Genomic DNA, 22,337 nt, shown 5'->3' with positions numbered 1-22,337 from the left:
TAAACAACTGACACAGCTGTACTGGGGCATCCCAGGTGAATTCCAGCCCTGGTTAGTTCATTTGAGGTCCCTATTGGTGCTAAACCTGTTTCACTAACAGGTTTAAGAAGAAACTCAAGGTGAGGAAACAGGAGCTCGGAGAAGTTAAGAGGTGGCCTGGACCAGACAGCCAGTCAATGATAGAGATGGGATTCAAATTCAGATTTTCTGAACCCGTTCTATCCTCTTCCCACTACACAGGTGACCAAAAATGTTCTCAGGGAGACTAGGCTGCCTGGAGCCCCATGCCACACGGGACAGCGAAGTTATTGGGACCATTCAGGAGATCATCTATTTAGACACATGTTTAGAGACTGCAGGACAGGTGACCTCTGCTCTCAACCTTTCTGTGGAGCTTGCACCTCTCAGAACAGGGTGATGGGGTTTGGAGCAGTAGCACCAGCTTCACTGGAATCCACCGGAGGCACTCACACCAGAGAGCTGACTTGGGATGATGGAAAGGTAAAAATTTCACATCCACATGAAAATTGTGGATGGCATTTTCAAGCAAAGGTAAATCTAAGAACTGATCTCAGCTAGAACTACTGCCGTTGTCATTTAGTTGCGTACGCTCCCAGACGAGCCATTCAGTTTGGGCCAGTCAGCGTTCTGCACGGTCCACTGACAGGATATTACTTTATTAGGACAGGGAGCAGTGGCAGGAATGGAAATGAGTGTTTTGAGAACCCTTGTGATGAAATTACCTGCAGACTAATCAGTATTTTCCATAATGATGAGACTCAGCCTGAGAAACTGGTCTGTCTCTCGTCCTCTCTCCACATCTTTCTAACACTGGAGACCCAGTGGGCATGAGGGAGGCCTCAGAGGCTGATGTGGGTGGTCAGGCACGTGGGGACCAGGCTTCTAAAACCTTCCTGCTGTTGGTTCACGGTAAGATGCTTGTCTGTCTAGCACAGTGTCCAGTGCATAGTAAGTGCTTGCTCAGAAAATGTTTGTTGATTGAATGAACAAGTAAATGAAATAATGAATGAATGAATTAGTGGATAAAATTGCGAGTGAATGAGTGAGTGAGCGGCAGGTGTGTGGGTAAGTGGCTAAGGGCAAGGAATACTCAGTCTTAGTCGATTCCTGGGACCCCTCAAGTAGAATGTACCAAACATGCCTTTCCTAAGGGCAGGTGAAGGGTAAACTATTCAGCCATATCTTTTCGGGTATCTCATCTAATTCGCCTTTATCACCATGCCTCTCCACAAAAGGAGGAATAGCACAAAGAACACCTTAAAAAACCCTAACCCGGGGCCTCTGAGTCCAGGAAAGGTCCCCTCCATGACAACATGCCAGAAGTTCTCTGAATACCCACCCTGAGCCTCCCGTGTTACGCTGCCCGCTCAGCCTGGAAAGGCTTCTTCTCCCTCTCTGCGTTTCTAAACGGCGCACCTTCGGAGGCCCTGGACAAGTTCCCCATCGCCCAGGAGGCCCTCCTCACTGCCCATCTCACCGTCCACCTCCCCTGGCTGCAGACGGCCTTGGACTGGAGTGTTTGCTCGGGTTTTAAACTGGATCGCGACTTCTCCACGTTGGGGAACCCGGCACCAGGCCCAACCGCTTGATATTGGTTGATGAATAACAAAAACATTATGGCAAGTCAGACTTTTCCATTCCGGTATTTTGGCTTTTAAGTTTTTAGTGACCCTCAGGAAAGGGAGCCCCGAACTCTGGGCTAAGAGGAGCTGGTGGGCTCTCGGAGGGGCTGGAGGAGCAGGGCGCCAGGATGTGGAGGAGAAGTTGGGCTTCCAAATCTGCGTGCAGACTGACAATTCACAAGGCAGGGCTGGGACGCAGTTCCTGCAACACACCCTCCTCACCTCTAGGAGGAGACACCGTGGAGAATGAACCTCCTCCAAAGATCAGCACCACCAAGCCCGCCTGCAGGCTGGTAGGACATGCACACCTCTCAATATTTGGCCATCAGTCACTTCTCTAAGCTCACAGGCCCGATGCCCTGTAGAGGCTTCTGAGGTCTTAGTTTTGAGTTGTGTCCCCCAGGTGAGGGGCCTCAGGATAAATCAACAGGAGACCAGGGGCCGCAAAGGCACTTGATTGTGGCGTAAACTACCAGCTAGTCACAGTTTATGCTACTTGGCCGAAAAATGGCACCGAGTAACGGGTGTTGCCAACTCTCATCCTCAGGAGATCATCTGCCACCTGGACAGGGCCAGCGGCTTGACAGGGAAGTGCTCTAAGATTCCAAGAGGCTAAAAGGCTCTTAACTGTTGTTTAGAAATGTAAATGGCCCTAAATTATAACCAGAGATGGAAATGCATCTAGGGGGCGGGAGGGACATTCTGTAATCAAGTCTCAAGGTTGCTTGGCCTCTCTAACGCGCAAGGCGAACACAAACGGTTTATAGCCGTGGGCGAAGGTTCTCCGAGCAGAGAAGGTCCATTTCCATCAGAGATTAAAACACAGTTTGGGAAAACAATTACCTGCCTGGGATCCTGGGAAAGTAAAACTTCCTGGTTTCTCTGCCAGGAACAGCGATTGTAAAACAAGGGCTGAGAATCTCACAAACAAGATTTTAGAATTTTATCCAAACAGCTGCAGTTCACCTTCGAGGAGCCCAGACTGACTTGGGTCTGATGGATGTTGCAACACCAAGTTTGAGGTCTCCCCGGTCTGGTGCCAAGAGCTGGCCCCACGGGACAAAGAGAGAACAGTTGCTCTCTTAATGGGAGCAGAAAACAAAACTCCCTCCCCCCACCCAACCTCCTCGCTTTGTTGTGAAATTGTCACTGTGCCTTTGAGGAGAGATTAAAATCCTAGCCATGTCAAATTTAAAGGGCACGTTCCCAGGCGAGGAAAGGAGAGGGGTTCAAGGGGGAAAAAACAGTCAGTTGCAGCAAATTTATGGAGGATTTGGGGATCACAAAAGTCATGGGGCTTGACTCAATTAAAATTAATGGAAAAGCACAAGCCCGCAATTTAAAAATAATAGTAAAATAAAGTGACAAGGACATTATGGCCTGTTCTCTGCTTCCATTCTCGAGCCTGCTTGGGAATCTCGGAGCAGGTTTCCTGATGCACAGCATGGGTGCTGAGCAAATGGCTGTTTTTACCTACTTTCCTGCCCTTGACACACAAAGATTCTGCAATGGAGAGCCAGAATGAATGGTCCACCCACCGCTGAACATTTCCTGAGAGCCGGTTGGTGCTTGGCAAAGTTGCTGGAATAGGAGGAAAAGAAAAAGTTTATAAGTTCTCAAGACATGAGGAGAAAAGACCAGAGAGTTAGAAACAGACTGTAAGAAAGCTGCCTGGTTTGGCAGCCTCGCCAGATTCTCAGGACACCCAGCTTTCAAGAAGGCAGCTCTGGGCCCCTCCAGAGCCCCCAAGTCTCTCATCTGGTTTCCAACCTTTGGAAGTGCCCATGCCTATTCTATGCAGGACCCCTCCACGTTCTCTCCCGGTGCCATTTGTAAAGATGAAGCAAGATGGGTGATACCAACGGAGTTCTAATCCCATGGCTTTGGTTCCCAGAGAGCCACAGATTGGTGTGTGTGAGGGAGGGTCCCCAACTCCATCCTAGGGAAGGAGCACATCCTAGCAAGGGGCCTGACCGTTACATGGTCTGAATATTACCATTGGTCTTTGGATGGACACCAACATTGAAGAGACATTCCTGGATTGTTCGAGTCAAGGATTTTCAAGTTAGCTCATCCTCCTTTCTAAGATGAGGATAATAATGGTACCTAACTCACAGGTTAGGTCTCTTGGGAAGATGAAATGAGCTGACATGTGCAGTGCTTCAGACAGAACCTGGCCCACAGTAGGTGCCCAATAGATAGGAAATGTCATTACTGGTGTGAGTGCCATGATTCTGACTCTTCATTCATTTAGCTTTCTGTTTTCTCATTCAATAAGAATTCTGTATTTTGACACATGTCAAACAGGTATTTTGACGAATGTTTCATATCCCCGTTCCTTCAAGAAAGAACTCCAGGGTCCCAGCTAAATAAGCATATGGCAATCTATGCTAGTTATCTATCAGGTAGTTAAGCACAATTTTTGACATGATTTAAAAACCTTACATTTCTGCAACATTCCTTCCTTCCTTTCCCTTTTCTCCCTTCCAAATACTCTAAAGGTTCCTAGCAGATATTTTATTAATCCCTGACAGGTTGTGGAAAATGAGTTTTAGCAATATGAAGATAAATGTCATTTATCAAGTTGCTTTTCTCAATCAAATGAGCACCCTCGCCAAATCGTGAAGAACAGGGGAGAGAAATTAAAATCCTGCCATGAAGCAGAAGCCTTCAGTGTTGCTAGGAATTCTTGTCCTTAAGCAAAAACTGCAGCAGGAATCCCCTCTCCCCCTTCACGAAGCGGGAAATGAACCCCGCCTGCTCCCTTGCTCTGCAGGGGCTCCCGGGCACCATGTGCTCCCCTGGAGAGAAGGGGTGGAGGTGGGCTGCCTGCCCATCCTGTAGTCCAGGCTTAGTCTCCATGGTGTTTTCCACTTTCCCAGGCCAACCAGGGCAACGGGAAGATTTGCTGCCAGCCAGCTGAGCGGCTAGGCTGCTCTCGGTGACAACTCTGCCTCAGAGAACCTGGGGGACTGACGCTACACTGCAGAGTAGGAGGGTCTCCCCTCAATGCTCCCTGGACCCCTTCTAATGACGGGGCTCCATCATCACAGCTCCATGTCTCTCAGCTCCCAGGTCTTTCCAGCAGGGCCCCTGCAGTAGCTGCTCCCATGGGCAGACACATCCTTTTTCCTACTATAGTTACAACAAAAACAATAAGCAGTAAATCCACTGAGGGTCCTTTGGGTTCCCACAGACCAATGTTCTCACAATACCCAAGGAAACCCGTCAATGCACAGACTCTTTGATTCATTGTGGTCCAAGGGGCTTCTTATGCCTTTAAAAATAAATACGAATGCTGAGAGGGGGCTTTGTCTCACTTTGCACTCCCAGAGCTGATGATCGAAGGCTCCAGATGAGAGGGCGATCGAGTACAAAAAGGGAGAGAGACAACTCATTTTTTGCCTCTGCAGTCAGAAAGGAAAAAGTTTTCGGCTTGTTTGGCTAAGGGTTACTAATTCAGAGGATGCCAGTTTTAGAGTTCTTCTCAGTTTGACTTGTAAATGAAAGGTGGAACCTAGCCAAAATTACCCTGCTGTGTGGCTGCCAGCCCCAACGAGCCTCACAGACCCCTCTTTTCTATGTTGGGGTGGGGCAGAAGTTCACTGAAATCATTAGAAAGTTCAGGAAACTAGGAGGTGAGAAGCAAGAAGTGGAAGTTGGTGAGACTCAGCTGCAGAGCATCCCCCATGCCTCTCTTTGACCTTCCATGTCCTCACCTACAGATGGTGAGGATTCTGTGTTATCTGACAGCAAGGTTCCGGCTTTGGCTGCATCAGAATCACCTTGGAGCGTGGTGACAATGCAGCAGCCTGGGCCCTTCCATGCTTTGTATCAGCTCTCCTAAACCAACGTTCCAGAACCTCTGCCTTTCAGGAGAGTGGAGGGAAATAATTGTGAGAAGAGTTGGTGAAATTTTATTGAAATAGAAATGGAAATTTCTCCTAATGCTTATTATTAAGTCACCACTTGCGGAACGCCTGGTATGTGCCCAACTTCACCATCATTCCATCAAATCCATACCATGACCCTGAAGTAGGAGTGAACATCTCTCTTTCGTTGCTGAGGGTGCAGAAGCTCAGAGGGTTTCAAGTGAACTGTTGTTTAGGGAGACATAGCTAGTAAGTAGTTTATCTGATGGAAAGACCAGATGCATTCACCGCACCTGAATCCCAGTGCTGCCGCAATTCCTCACATTCCTATCCCGGGCTGGGGCCAGAGGGCCAGGCGCTCAGCTGGCCTTGACCCTTTCGCAGGTGAGCACTGGGCACCTGCTGGCTGGACCACCCCTCTCCCCCACACCTGGGCAGCCCTTAGTCTCTTCTCTCCTTCCTGATCATTCTTCCCTCTTATCTTGCTTTGTCTTCACCTTTTCTCCTTTCCCTGAGAGCAGTCAGTCTCATTAACACAGTGATATCACTCAGGGAGTTCCGGGTCCCACCCGTAGAGAGTTTGGCGGAATTAGTCTGGGATGTGGCCTGGGCTTCAGGATTTTTAACTACTCTTGGGTGATTCTAATGTGCAGCTAAGATTGAGGAGACCTGCCTTCCTTAGGCCTGCAGAATCAGGAAATCCGCCTAGCCACGCTCGGGCTGAAAAGGTGGCTGACCACCGGCCCCCTGTTTTAAATAGAGCATGATGAAGAAGCATGAAGTGGCCTCCAGCAACACTGTGGCCACGTCAGCTGAGAGAACACCTGGCTGTACCTGCTGACCACACAGAGCGAGCATCCCATCACCTGGATGGGCAAAGCATGCCTCGGCAGGTCTCTGCCGACGGACTATGGGAAATCACACACTGCTCCCTCAGGACCAGGAGATGTCCACGGGGTGGCCAACAGGAAGGGGAGCAGTTATCACAGCCTCCGTGCGTCTTAAACTGCCTGAAACAAGGAGTGGCTGTGCAAACTCGGCTCTCCCAGTGAGATCCACACCATAAAGTAGACCATAAACTTGTATCATCGGCCCCTTCTGCAAACCGGCTCCCCAGTTTTATTACACACACACCCCATGGAGCACAGAAAATTTTAGGTACAACTCTGCTTTGCACCAGTCTTCTTAAGGATGTCTTTCAGACTGTAACAAAACCTCATGTTCCTACCTTGGGCATTTGCCTGAGGACAAAAAAATCTTATTGCAAAGGACTCCATGTGTAACACGGACTGCAGCCCATCAGGGATGAGCAGGCTGGAAACAGCATTACGAAAACATCTGCAGGCCTCTGCAACACACTGAAGTCATGGTACTGCTGTGGAAAGCACTTGTTGTATCTCCAGCACTTGGAACAAAGCCTGGTGCACGTAGGTCACCAACGAATGTGCAAATGCATGTCATACTGAAGGTGGGGCTTAAACCCACTACTTGCCACGGACAAGGAAACGCTGGAGAAGGATAACAAACATGAAGCTTTCCACACGGAGTAAGACCAGCTGGCAGAGCAGAATGCAGAGGGGCAAGGGCACTCCCCAAGTGCAAGCCACCAGGAAGGGCAGGAAAAGACCCCTCTGGACATCCCTCTCATCGGCTGTGGGCCAGGAACACAGAAGAGAAGAAGAGGTGAGGTGGTGTGTCTGCTCCCCCAGCTCCCCAGGTGAGGAAAACCAGCCTCCCATAGGAGCTGGTGTCGTGGGACATGCCCCAGACCCCACGAGGCTCCATGTTAGCTGAGCCATTCCATAAGGGGGGTGCACAGAGATGGTTAGGGACAGAGGGATCACTCACTCGGCTCGGGACAGCTGTTCCTCATGAAAGACAGCTGCAGATGGGGGCCCCACGCTTGGGTGCCAACTCAGCTGTGCCCACGGGTACCTCAGAGAGCTGAAGTAGCTTCTAAATGAGAGGAGTTTCAAAGACATCAAGAATTAAACCAACTCTGAAAAAGGTGACTGAAGGCAAGGGTGGCATTTGAATGGTTCCATGTGCGGCAGGGGTTCAGAGGAAGGGGAAATCGTGACATCGTCTCCGTACGGGTGTGGGGAGCTTGAAAATATGTGTCTGAGAACTCTATATGGACATCTGTAATCATGCAGTTGGAACAGTAAACATTTGCCTGGAGAGAATTCCTTTGCTCTCTTCTCTTTCCTATCTCTTGTGTACATTAAGCGGTGTGATTTATTTTAGCAAGAATAACTGTACTCCTCTCTTATTGCCTGACTTTGAGCTTCTTTTGAAGGGAGCTTGTCGTGGAGCACCAACACCCCATTCCACTGTGTAGAAAAGCCTCCATTGAGGCTCTGCCCCTCAAACACGCCCTGACCCCAGGACTATACAGGCGCAGATAAATGGTGGCCAGAGCAGAAAAGAAGGTTCCTTAAAGAAACAGAATGGATCCGATCCTGAAATGTCTGACTGCAACCCAATGGACATTTTGAGGGGATGACTATGCCAATCAGAACAGAGACTTGTGAGCTGTCGGTCAGGGAGCTGGAGAGGCCAACGTTGGCAATGTCCATGTCAACCTTGGCCAACTAGCCGAGGCAATCTTAGGAGTAAACGTGTGACATCATCTTGGTGTGGTTAGCTTGATACCAGCTCAGTCTCCTAATTTCCTTTGTTCACATTCAGTGCTCAACCAGCTACCTCTGAAGCTCAAGCAAGATCTGGGCTTCCCAAGAAAATCTGCCCACAGGGAGAGCATGGGCTGGGGCAGGTAAGCATTCATGTCGCATCACAAGGAATACACTGGCATTCTGGTTTGAACACCTGTCCAGTGGGCTGTTAAGAGGAGTCAGCCTCTGAGAGATAGATCTATCCTTGGGGAATGAGCAAATCAGGTCTTTGAGCCACTGGGATGAGGTTCAGACCCTGGACTGTGGTGAATTTACTAAGTAATGCCACCCTCGGAGGTCTCTTAGAGGTCACACTCTTAGTCTTCCTGTGGTGACAGCCCAACAAATTGTTTAAAGTTTTCCATGACTACTTCTTGAATTTCTAGACTTTTTCTTGAGTGAAGACTGTAGATTCAGAAATGACCCGCGTTTTACAGGGCCTGGATGCTGTGCGTGATTTCCATGGCGCCAGGAGCGGCGAGCATCTGTTCCACTCCTTAGCGATACGGAAAACTTCACAGCTGATATAAATTCTGATCTGTTTTCCTTCAGCCACGCCTGATACAGATATAATCAGACTTAAAGTCAGTCAAAAGGGGGCCCAGAAGGAGTTATGAGAGACACCTGCTTTCAAAGAATACAGGATTTAGTTGGGGAGATATATACATGAAATGATCAAACATATTCAATGTCACCCATAAGAATATAGCCCAAACTGATAAAGGAGTGAGCCAGAATTAGGTGTAGTTGATCTCGAAAGGCTTTCTGAAAGAAGTATTTCTAAGGAAAAGCAGCTTGGCGTTGTGATAAAAAGGATGGGTCTTGAAGTCAAATTGACTCGAGTTGAACGGCTTGGCTGTGATTTCAGAAGGTAGGGGTAAGGTTAAGCGGCGTGGGAACAAAGTGCCTGACACATGAGAGGTGCTCAAGAAATGGTCATTAAAAGAGATCCATGCAGAAGGGAAAAGGATGAGGAAAGACATGAAGACATTTACGCTTGCTCTGCGACAGGCACTATCTAAATCCTTTATTGTATTAACTCATTTCACTTCCACAACAACCCCGTGAGGTCAGCACTATTGTTAACCCCATTTATTGATGAGGAAAACACCGCACAGAGAGGTTAAGTAACTTGCCTAAGGTCAACACAGCTCGTAAGTGACAGAGCTGGGATTTGAATCCAATCAATCCAAACCCTGAGTTTGGAATGTTAACCACTTTACTATCTTTTTCCATTACATATGCCACACTGCCTCTGTTGGAGCCATATTTATTACTAGACAAGATTGTCAAAACAGCTTGGATTTCTAGGATGAATATTTAAAATATTATAAATCCCTCGCGTGTAGGGGAGCGGTCGTTTGGTACACTTTCTGCTGATCACTCAGTAATCTATCCAAGACAGTGATGCGCACGGACTATTTTTGTCTCAGTTAATGTACAGCGCCATATAAACATTGACTCAACTGGAGAGGCGGAACAATAAATTATCACTCGCCCAAGTGCTAAAATAGCACTCGATTTTCTCTCCGCCTGAGCATGCTATCTATTTATACTTTGCTTACTTCTGTGGAGTTCAGAGTGCTTTATACACATCTCATCATAGCAATACTTAGGCCCATTTATTGTCTTTATTATACACATGTGACTAATGGGCCCTGCAATGCTTAATATTTACTACAGGATTCTCAGTTTTCAACTAGCTTTTTAATCTAAGGGATGGATTGACTGCCTTTAATTTATAATTAGTGGAAATCTGCCGACAATCAAAAGAACGGCATTTTACTATTTCTCTTTTAGCTAAATTCCTTTTGTATATGATATGACCATTCTTGTCCCTAAATATTAACCATATATTATTTGGTATCCTTTCTTTACAATTCCATTTATGGCTGACCTAGAACCAGAACAGATCTGTTATTTTAAAACTATAAGTACAATTGCCTTTTTTACTCAGTTGACTTTCTGAAGTCCAATATATATTTTTTTATTATTTTTCTCAGGTTGATTAGTGCATTTGCACACATGAACTTCCAAATTTGGTCTTCACCTTTTCAGTTTTCATATTTATGAGCCAACAATGAATCTAAATGAGAAAATAGTCAGAGTAAGGAAAACAACTCCAAAGAAAGGTTTCCTCAGCTAGCTGGAGGATAGAGAGCCCCAAACTATGGTGTTTATAAACTGGGAAACTAGCTTTATGCATTGCCAGGAGTTAACAGAACTTAAGATTTAGTAGCAGGCCTTAGTGCTGGATGCATAAAGAGAAATGGAGGGAGAGTTGGATTTGATGTTTCTGTCAGTGACAAATAAAAGTAGCTCAAATGCTTAGCCTAAGGCTGGAGCATTCTGTTTTCTTTTATCCTGCCCTCATGTGAATATCTATCTTTGTTATTAAAAACAGAAACTCCAGCCTTGAGCATTTCCCTGTTATTGTAAAAAGGATATTATGCCAACAGTGCCTTTTCAAGAATCAGCAGTTATCGCTTCCTTCTACACGCATCCCTAAAGATTTCGCCGTGCCCAGGTGTGTCATCTGCCACTATGAATTTAGGAAGATGGAACAGGTATGACCAGATACGCGAGACAAAAGAGTCCTCAATACCCACAGTATCAATAATAGTGTTGGAGGCGTGTTTAGAAACAAAGCTGTTTATTCTAGGAATGTTGCTGTACCCTAGGATTACTTAAATGATGAGCCATTAACAAGGTCAAGGAACTCATCTTAGTCAATGTCCTCATTCAAAAGAGAAGAGCAGACACCTGGAGACTCATGATTGTGCAGATGCACCGAGTTCTCTTTTACCTCTGGGCTTCTGCACATTCTGTTCTCTCTTCCTAGATAACTGGGCGCTTCCATTATTTCTCTTCCAGGACTCAATTTAGCTATCATTTCCTCTAAAAGGTCTTTCCTAAAACTGGGTCGGATGCCTATTATTTGGTGGGCATGGCCCCCTATGCCCACCCCACTTATCTTACTGGGTTGAAAATGCCAGGATCACCTTCAGATACAGACCAAGTCTTGAAAAAGAGTTGAATGAAAGAAGGGATGAAGAATGTGAGAAAAGCAAGAAGGGCTGATGAGGGCTTGAAACGGCCTTCCTATGATTGTTATTGTTACTTCTATATGGCCACCCCGGGTGTACCCTATGGAACTGTGGAAATCTCTTAAATCAAAACCAGGCCAAGCCAAAAATTAGTTTAACTAATAAAAATTACATTACTTGAATGTTTTCAAAAGCAGATTTTGCTCTTTTATTTTTCTTTGTTCTTTATCTCAAGAAAATAAACAATGGTATGGCATTCTCATCTGACTCAGGTCCAACCCTGAAGGCTAGAACAGTTTTCAGATGGCATGCTCCACTTGGCCCTGCTAACATAGGGCTGGCGTTCGCATTATGGAAATATCAGCAGAATCAAACGAGCTTGGGAAGTTTCCATTAGCTTTGTAAGTATACGTTCAAAATTCAGAGAAACGTGAAGCACAGAATAAATAACATGGTGAGTAGAATGTGCTAGAAAGCAAGAATAAGAGCAGACAAAGCATGTTTTCTACTATATCTTTTTTCAAAACGATCTGTTTCAACAGCAAAACAGACTCGCTGAGAAATTAATTCCCCCGCGCCATATCTCAGGCTGAACGGCATATGGAGATAGCATGGTCTCTGGAGCTAGACCAAGCTCGAGTGCTAACTCCCAAACTTCCTGGTTGTACAACTTTGGCAAGTTACTTAAATTGGTAGAGCCCCCATTTCCTCATCATCTTTCAGGATTTTGTGAGGGTTAGGGAAACTATAAGTACAAGTGTTTAGGACATACTGAGGGTTCAATAATTAAAGCTATTGTGGTCTCCACCGTCTTTAACACTGTTAGAGAAACGGTAAAAGCATCAATCTGGAAGTTGTGAATGACCATAAGCTGGACTGAAGTTTAATTGTATATATGACATGCATAAAGGTCTGAATAAGCAAGTAACAATGCAAACTAGAAAATACTTAAACATAAGAGAGCAAACTTTTAAGTAATTTAATAAACCCGTTTTACTATAAACAATACATTTATGTCAACTAATCTTAATTTGTCATAAGTATTAATTTTAACTTATAATACTCATAATTATTACACTGTATTATATTAATGGAACAGTATATTGTGTATCCTTCCAGAAAATGCTACACATAAACATGCGTATCTACGTGTGTGTAATTTTTTTTCTCATCTATGAGATCATACTCTCCACACAGATGTCAAAATTTTCACTCTACAATAATCTCGGGCATCTTTCTATGTGATTTCATATATACCTATCACGTTTTTTAACATCTGTACTGTACCTCATAATATCAATTTACCATCATTTAGTCAGTCTCCTACACAGATATTTCTTTTTCTTGCCCAGTTTGTTTTTTCACTTTTGTAGCAGAAACAAAATAAATAATGCTACAACGGATGTCCTTACATGTATGCAGGAAAAACTCTTATAAGTGAAATTGCTGAGTTAAAGGCTACATAACTTAGTACAAAATTAAGGTCAAACTGTCTTCTAAAAAATTTACAAGAATATACCATTCCTTTAATAGTGTTTGAAAAGAAACCCGAGACTTTCTTACACTTGCTTCTCCTAATTCTCTCTCCTTCTAGACTTGTCCCAGAGAAGAAGGGTACAATCTGAAGTCATACTATTAACTGATTGAAATTTATCTACCCTTCAATATTTACCCTTATTTCATGATAGTTCCATGCAGTTCTCATCTGTAGATGCTTCATTTAAAAATGCAAACAACGCTGGAGGTCAAAGAGTTCCTGCTTGTCCTAGCTTAGGTATAGAAAGCTCCTCCAGCCAAGATGGAGGCGTAGGGAAAGCTCCCGACCCCCCAAAGAAAAAAGCAACAATAAAGCAAAGCAATCACAGATAAGCACATTCAAGTTACCTTGCCTTAACTCAAGGCTTCTCCATGTGTGAAGCTCAGCACTGGGTACCTCACATACATTATCTCATTTTAGGGTCTGTGTATTCGTATTTATAAGCCCAATAAAAGCCTCACAGATTGCCTGATGAGACCTGGGAAAATAAGAACTGTCCTTCACCTCTGGCGAACAAAGTCCCCTCCCCTCTCTCCCTCCCAACCCCCTTCCCCCTCCCTTGCTTCTCCTTCAAGGAGATGCAAGGCCAGCCTTCCAACAGCCCCAAGACAACTGGGGGTTCTTGATGACCCCGAAGCTTGGCAAGATCCTTAAATACCTTCTGAATCACTAAAAGAGGTACACGTGTCTGCTGTAGTCTTGGTGTTATGTATATTTTGTTGTATTTGCATTCTATAAAAATTAGTCACAGACCAGTGGTCTATTGGGTACCTCTAAGTTAAACAGGATGTTAAGTTAACCAGAATACCTCACTCTTTTTCTAGCTAACTGGAGAATTTACTGTATTTAAGATAAACTGGGATTTACCATATTACTCATCCCTGACCTCACCATCAAAGTTCTTATTCTTCATTTCACTCCTACTGTCAAACTGGGCAAAAGAAAAGATGCCCCCCTCCCAGGCTAAAAAATCTGAAAAAGAGCTATTTCTCATTATTCCCCTCATCAGAAACCAGCGTAACTCTCTTAAGTCCATCCCTATTAATGATCTCCCAGTGAACAGCTACCCCATCGAGATTAGACCAAATAAGTAATTGGTTTGTAACGCAAAGCTTGACTAAATGATTTTATGCCACAATATATTCCCTGTGATTTGCTAACACAAAGGTAGCCTCTAATTTATTTTAAAATATTTTTTTCTAAAAGTTTTCCAAAAGTCAGATTTTTGAAACTCAATCTACATTTTCTTCCAATATTAATAAAGTTAGATCCCCAAGTACAAAGATATCTTCCAGAAAGTACCAGAAGCTGGACACCAACAGTACTGTGGGACTTACGTCTCCACCTACCAAAATCCACATCTCACTTTCAGATAGCAGGACCACAACCCCACAGCCACCGCCCTGCCCCACCCCACCCCCCTGCAAAGGAAGAAGGGATTCTCCCCGCTCCCTTTCTGAAGGCCAACCCCCTGGAGATGGTTTCCGAGCCCAGAACTCACAGGGCCACCCCAGCAAATGAAACCACTTTTCAGAATCTTTATTTTAGTAACTATAAATCCCCTTGGTCTGTCTATGACAGGTCTATCTTCTACTGAATTCTACTTTCTAGCCAGAAAAATTTTAGAGAGGTTCCAGTACATTCAGGAACAGGTCATTTGTATTCAACAGCGTCACTAACCGACTCAAATGAAAAAGTGCTTTTTGTGTGTGTGTGAAATACATCAAACTCAATTTAAGTATCTGAGGCGGGTTTCTGTGAAATCGCTCATGGAGGGTACTCGTGCAGAGCAGCTGCTGACTGAAGGAGGGAAGCCAGCCTTGAAGTTCAGGATAAGCCCTAAGGTTTTCTGATGCATTAAGTGGAGATTCTGAAATCAGTGCCAGAGAGTAAGGTTTTAGGACAGTGGGTTTGCAAAGCTTAAAAAAGCAGTGCATTCGGATCCCCTTCGGACAGGCTGCTGTCTGTGATTAATTAATCTCTGACTAATCAGAAGTGGCTAAATGTTGAGGTGAAATGTGAAATTTTTTTTAAAAAAGGATGTGGTTTTTATTTCTTTTGCATTATCAAAAAATAACCTAAAAAATATAGTTTGCGACATTTAAATCAACTACAATTTGAGTGCCTTCTTCCAGCATTTGACAACTGTTCATTCAACCACTAGTGCTCGGTGCTCTAGGTGCTGCGTTGTTGTGGGAATCAGACAGGCCCAGTCCCTGCTGCCACAGAGCTGAAAGAATAAATACGCAAAGCATTGACTGTCTAATAAGAAAATACCCAGAGGCTCAAAGTATGGTGATAGAGAGGGAAGGAGTGGGAGGTCAGGGGGAGCTTCTCTGAGAAAGCAGCACTTAAACAGATGTGCAAGGCAAGAAGGAGTGACTCTGGAACAATTAGGAGCAGTGTAATCCAGGTAGAGGTCACAGGTAGTTGAGGGCCCCAAGAAAGGCTAAGCTTGCTGCGTTAGAGGATCCAGAATTCAGCCCATGTAGCCTGTGAGCAATGGGTAAGTGATAAGAGATGAGCCTTGAGAGCTGCGAAGGGGTCAGGGCGTGAAAGACTCTGTAAATCAGACCCAGGGATTTGGATATTATCCTGAGGGTGATGGGAAGTATTGAGGGTGATAAGATGAACTGAAACATAACTCTTTTGCAAAGACCCCAAACTAGAGAGATGACCAAAGAGAGTGGAGGGAAGGGGTGGCTCAAGCGCACGCGTCTCCTGAGACCCCTCACCCAATCAGTGAGGCTCTGGGAAGCGCTAATGCATCTGGGTTTGTGGAATGACATGAGCGTGTGACACCACGGCCACTGCACATGCCATCACATCACACTGGTTTGGTGGAGACCAAAGTCAACAAGAGACCTTCTCCCTTGACCCTGCCCCAGCTCCCAGACTCAATATAGTGTGTCACTCCTTCCCAGAAATATGGCTACAGTCTACTCTGTGTTTAGATACACTGAAGGGTTTGGCTCCCCAAGCACTGGCAAATTCCATACTTCTCCTGTTAACTACTTTTGGGGACAAAAATACAGGGAACTATCTCTGAAATTCTTAATGCGTTTCATCAAAGAAACGAGGTTAACCAATTCTGCAGCCACATATGGGCATGTTTCATGATATGAAGAGAAAAACTCTCAAATATCAGCACCCCGTGATGAATGTCACACTCCACCATTGAGGACCTATTTTTAGCCAAGTCAACCACTAAGTTCTGAGCCAAATGAGAGGTCATGTGTTATCTGAGAAGCACATGTTATTGTGGTCATCAAATAGCTAATCTGGGGTGAGGTGTTCCATAGAAGATGCTTGCTATGAAACTAGAGTGTACTAGAGTGATTCCTGCTACTCAGAAATTTAAATAAATTGACATAAATGGTAAAGGGAACACAGACTTCAAATTACATTTCAAATGAGTCCCCAAAATTACATTTCTTGATATTTATTAGTAATGTTGGCAAAAATGTGCCCTAAGGTTTTTCAACTTATTTTTCCGTGATAGTGTGATGGCCACACATCAAATACGTGGCTCTAAAAGGATATAATCATATCTAGCATGGTATTGAAAAGACCAACGCAGATTTAGTTCCTTACTAGCAAGGCCCTGAGCAAGACAGATTACATTCCTAGACCTTGGTTCCTAAGCTGTACAAAATAAAGATCATCATATTCATCTTTCATAGGGACGTTGGGCTAATTGCATGAGATAACGCACCCAAGGCAGCACATGAAAAGTTTCAGACAGCCAATAAATGTCAGTTCACTTTTCCTTTAGCTTTCGGCTTCTATGGTAATCCAAATTTTTAAAAAGCTAAGAGTTTAATTTTGGGGGCACATTTATTAACACCATCCAACGGCATACAAGCCTCAAAAGAGCTGGAATTTTTATCTGTTCAGCTGTATCTTCAGCACCCAGAAAAGTGCGTGTCCTATGGCAGGTGCTCAATGGTCACTGAGTGGGTGAATGAATGGGAGGTTATAGTGATATAAGGTGGAATTTGAAGGTCAATTATCCTGGATCAGCAGGAGGTCAATGATTCCCAAGAAAGTGGGAACCATTATATATAAGACTTGCCTTGAACTCAACTTCAGGCTAGCTGAGGGTCAGCCTGAGGAGGTCCTGGTGCCTTCAAGGCCACCTCTCCAGTCATCACCTCTTCTGGGCTGGGGCTGCCCCAACATCAGAGTCATTGGGAATTAACCAGAATGACCCCAGAACAGAAGAAAACATCATGCTAGGGAATAGAAACCTAGCTTGGTCCGAAAGCTGGAGATCAGGAGCTGGTTCTGCCACCAACGCACTCTGTGGTTTTGGGTAAGTCATTTAATATTTGGTCAAGAAGGCCTTGGTTTCACCATGTTTAAATGATCAACACTGGCCTGTTTTATCTCTAAAAGTTCAAAAGTCCCATGCCTGGACTATGGCAGTCCAGGCCAGTATCCATCCACATGGTCTTGCTGTTGTGAAAAATTACCTATGTAGAAACCACAGATGATAATACGGGGAGAAAATAAGGAAGAAAAAGTCACTCCTTCACCCTCTTTTCAAGAACTACTGCTCACAATTGCTCACATCTGGCACGCCTCAATGGTAATCATTTGCAAGGTTCAAAAACATTGAACCTTGAAAGTGAAATAAGGAGCTTTATCTTCAAAAGGAAAATTAAAGTCCTGGAGTAGACCACTGGGACCTTTTTATTACACCTGGATAATGGCAGGTATTATTACTCTCTCCAGCAGCATGTTTTTATGACTAGGCTAACACATACCCTTAGGCTGTAAAACCGTGCTTTCGGATAGAACACGTTGATTCAGATATAAAATAAAATACTGTTTGTACGGTACGTTTTTAATGAAAAGTCTAAAAACACATCTATTTAACAAACCTCTATTTTTATAGAGCCTGCCTGAAAAAGCCTGCTTTTACAAAAAATCTAACTATGGGTGGTCTCACGCCCAGAAGTGGCACAAGAATCCTTTGTCAAACCATGTCAAGAAACATGTCTTAATTTTTGGTATGGAAAATGTGGTCACCATAATTATAAGCCAGAGAAAGTAAAGAGTTTTTAAAATCCTGTGCAAGAGAGGAGTAATAATTCATGAGCATTCGATAAATCTGTAATTTAACCAGCTTTTAGGTATGTAGTAATCAACATTAAAATTACAGCGCTTGACAATTTTCTATTTTACCTTAAGGCTATCTGTCGAAGTGTCTTATTTCCTCGTTGAGACTTAAGCTCCTTGAGAATCAATGCCGTGTTTCCCACGTCCCTATAACTCTATGGAACCTGCGACATGGTTTGTGTTTTGTCTTCAATGAACCACAAAGAATGTCTCAGGAACAACCTCAGGAAAATCAGGCGAGAAATAATTCAGGCTAAGAGGAAATCAATGTGTAACTTGTTTAAGAACTATTCTCTTAGGCTTCAAGACATTTCAAATATACACTTTAAAAGGTTCAGTGATGGAAAAAGTTCATTTGTGCAGGTTTTGAAACGGGATTTGGCCAAGTCAGCACTAATTAAGTGGAGATAAAGGGGGAGGGGGAGGGTTTCGTTGTGTGACTTAGTCACTTGGTTACTAAAACCTTTCTCCCGATTGAAAGGCATCATCCGGGGTTGAAATAGGCATATTGGAGGAGATACAGCATGATTGCTTCTCCCTCTATATGGCCTTTTCAGGCCTTGAAATGAAAAGATCAAAGCCAAAAGGGCCTATGGAAAATTAATGAGAGCTGAGCACCACATGCAGTTAATATGCTTAGTTAACTCAGGCAGCAAGAGGCAGGCCTTTCTCACACAGAGGAAAACACAAACACCTTTCCGGAAGGCCAGGGCCGAGGCGGACTTGACCTTTCCTACACCTGGAAGCATTAGGGCCACGGTTCCCTCTCAGCTTGGATTTCCGACATTTCTCAAATGTCTTAATTCCATATTGCAACCTACTTTTCCTCTAATTCTTAGCATATATGTCAGAAATCCCAATATGTTAGCATCTAAACTCCATCTCCCAGGCTGGACCTCACAATCAGAAGCGGCAAAAACCAATTCTTCAAAATCTATCTTCTTCACTTGTGAGTTCTTGGAACAGAAAATAGGATGATTATGAACACAGGTGAGAAAAAGCAATGTTTTCCTGCAAGGGTAACAAAGTCATGGCTAAGTGACACGCGGCTGCCAAGTTCCTTGGGCTGCAATAGATTTGAACGTGTCCCCAAGGGGTTGGCTGCTTCTAAGGACGCTACAGTAACCAAGAGCATGACCTTCACAGTCCAAGTTGGGCTCAACCCCAGCCTGTCCCTTTAGACCTGTGCCATCACTGACAGAGCATTCTCTGAGCTCCGGCTGCCTCGTCTGAAAATGAGGAAGATGCTCATATCTGCTAGTGGTTTTCAGGACTCAGACAGTGCAAGTCAGGCACTTAGCACCGTGTCTGTCATGTGGTGAGAACTCACTACCTGGTGGCTATTTCTGTTATCATCTTCTGCAGCAATCTGTCCTGCTCGAAACGTGCAGGATGCAATTGCATGCCAAACTCTTCCTGCATTTTCTGTGAAGTTCCTCCAGGAGCAGCTGCCGCAGAGCAATAGTGCTGGGAGGCGGCAAATCACCTCTAGAGTTGGCCTTTTGCACGCTCACATCTGGTAAATCAGGGGAACCAACACCAAGAGCGACAGAGAGAAAGGAGAGGAGGAGGGAGGGAAAGAGCGGGGAGAGAGGAGGGGGGAGGGAGGAAAGTTTTCATGAGATACTGTAACAGTCAACCTCTCATCCTCATCCTTCTCCAGTCATCATCAAACATTTTAAATTCAAATGAAAACCATCATCAGGCAGATAGGGAGAAAGGCGGAGTTGGTAAGACTGCATTCTTTCGTTGGCAAGTGAGAGTAGACAAGAAGTACAAACAGGAAAGACTCAAGTTCAATTGGTCTGTCTTCCTCAGTCTGGTGTGGGATTTTATCCATGGAAAATCTCTGCGTTTTTTTAATACTGGGTCATAAGGTGGATTTTACTTGAGCTTTTCGGGTTATTTGGTCTCTATTTTGTAAGAAAGTAGTTATGTTTCCTTTAACAACAAAGCAAAGTAGTTTCAGGTTGAGAAAGGAGAATTGTGACACCGAAGGAAGAAGGTTTAGCATGACAATGCTGTGTACCTGCATATATGCCAACCATACACAGACACACACACACAGAGACACATAGAGGTACACACACAGACACACACAGAGACACATGGACACACACAGACACACAGAGGCACCCACATAGACACACACACAGAAACATACAGGTACACACACAGAGACACACACAAACACACACAGAGACACACATAGGTACATACACAGACATACACAAACACACAGAGACACATATAGGTACACACACAGACACACACATAGACACACAGAGGCACCCACATTGACACACACAGAGAAACATACAGGTACACACACACACAGAAACACACACAGAGACACACATAGGCACACACACAGATACACACAGAGACACACACACACATACTGATAGATACACACATGCACGCCTCCTAGCTAGGCCCGTCCCACCTCCCATGTGGTGTGGGTAACAGAATCTCTTATCTCCCCTCCCCTTTTTATAAGAAAATCCTGACATTTCCAACCACTTACAGGGTAAATACGGTAGTAAGTACCAAAACCAAAACAATAACAACAAAGCAACAACACCCAAAAAAGCACCATTTCAAGCAAGTAGGTCTCCAGTGAAATTTTCAAGGATCAACTGAAAATCCTTACTGTTGGAGAAGTACGTCTCTGTTTTCAAACATGTTCCCATTTTGTTTGTTTGGGTTTATTTTTGCCTTCGTTCTACAGGAAGCCTCACAGATGACAGGGTGATTTAATTCTGCACAAACCTTGCCTCCCTAAATTCTTAGAATGTAGATAGATACCACTACCGGTATTCTTAGAGTCAGAGCTACACAGCCTCCCACACCAGCTATAGTGAAATAGAACCCACATTTCATTGGGATCCCTCCTTCTAGTTATTCGCAGGTTTTTCTTTACAACACAGGAAACCAAATATGAGGGCAGTGCTACAGATATTTATAAATGGTCTTCTAAAGTGGTCTCAGCGGCCGGCAGAACAATAACTGATTTATATCCCAAAACAGGAGATAATGACTTTCCCCTTACACTTTGTAGAGGAAAGCAAGATTCTAGACACTCTTTTGTCAGGTGTCAAAATTTCTTCATGACAACAGATCCTGTTGCATCTGTGAAAGGACTTACAAAATCTTTTCCTACCATCCCAGGTGGCAAGACAGTCAAGAGCCAAAGATGATAGAGAATTGACAGTGGACCACGTAATGAAAGAAAAATTAAGCTTTGAACGAAGACATGGCATTCACATGAAGCTGCTACTGAGCTTGAAGCACCAAGAGGGGTGTCTGGACAAGTCAGGCACCTCTGCAGGACGTGGGCAGCAGGCAAGCAGCCCTGCAGAGGAATCAAGGGAAAGACTGGGGTCTCTTCCTTAATGACTTCTGCTCCTGCTGCGACCCTGACATCCACTTCACCAACGTGCACAGAAGGACCACTCTCAGCCTCAGGCCAAATGTTCCCGCCCAGGCTCTCTACCCCTTGAGCATATCACAAACCACTGCAAGAAAAGTCCAAGGTTTTCATCTAACGCTGACATTCAAGACTTTTTGTAAGATGTCTTGAAACCCAGATTCCTGAAAGCCTTTCAAAAGACGCTAACCAATTCATCCTCATAAACCCCTCTTTTCCCACTGCCCCCAACACGGTATACCTGGGGTGACTGTGTAAGATTAAGATATAAGTAGACTAGGGGCTGGCCTGGTGGTGCAGCAGTTAAATTCACACTTGCTCCTTCTCGGCGGCCCAGGGTTCGCCAGTTCTGATCCCGGGTGCGGCCATGGCACCGCTTGGCACGCCATGCTGTGGTAGGCGTCCCACATATAAAGTAGAGGAAGATGGGCACGGTTGTTAGCTCTGGGCCAGTCTTCCTCAGCAAAAAAAGGAGGATTGGCAGCAGTTAGCTCAGGGCTAATCTTACTCACAAAAAAAAAGATAGAAGTAAATTAAGTGGATGATTCTATGTGACCTCACTGAATGAGTGGTTTTTGAGTCGGTTTCCTTAAAAAGGAAATTCACTCATTCATTCACTTAACATTCATTGGAATATTGGCAGCACAATTTTATGACGACTAACTTTACTAAGATTTAGAAGACCTGGCTCTGCCACTAACCAGGAAAACAACTTAAGGCATTTACGTAAACTTATCGTGCCTCAGTTTACTTATCTCTGAAACGGGGAGGCCTGGACAAGATGGTTTCTAAGGTTGGTTCAGCCTTAGCATTTGGGGACTACATACTTATGTGGAGTCTACTCTATAAGACACCCTGCTGGTGCCACAGGGAGGCAAGAAGGCAAAGACATGGGCTTGACCTCATCCTGTTTACAGTGCATCGCTCTGCTTTCCAAACTTCCATCCTAGGTTACTTTGACTAGGCATCAAATTTCCATCTTTCTTTAAATGTACGCCTCTCTTCGATG

The 22,337-nt window shown here is 44.5% G+C and overlaps 1 protein-coding gene across 5 annotated transcripts in view; it reads right to left on the bottom strand.

Moving 5' to 3' along the window:
- The window catches only part of BCL2 (BCL2 apoptosis regulator), a 170,882-nt gene that overhangs the window by 46,753 nt on the left and 101,792 nt on the right, over window positions 1-22,337 (bottom strand). The window contains exon 3 of one of the 5 annotated variants that reach the window (XM_046671650.1): window positions 3,121-3,224. The exons of 3 other annotated variants lie outside the window; for them this stretch is intronic. In XM_046671650.1, coding sequence (XP_046527606.1) covers window positions 3,121-3,224 — 104 coding nt within the window. Of the gene's footprint in view, window positions 1-3,120; window positions 3,225-19,332; window positions 19,415-22,337 lie in introns of those variants that run through there. One more of the 5 variants, XM_046671655.1, reaches the window with a different exon arrangement.

The sequence above is a fragment of the Equus quagga genome, chromosome 9 (assembly GCF_021613505.1).
Source record: "Equus quagga isolate Etosha38 chromosome 9, UCLA_HA_Equagga_1.0, whole genome shotgun sequence".
Lineage (NCBI taxonomy): Eukaryota > Metazoa > Chordata > Mammalia > Perissodactyla > Equidae > Equus > Equus quagga.
Note: the sequence above shows the minus strand (reverse complement) of the source record. Positions and strands in the feature narration are given on the sequence as shown.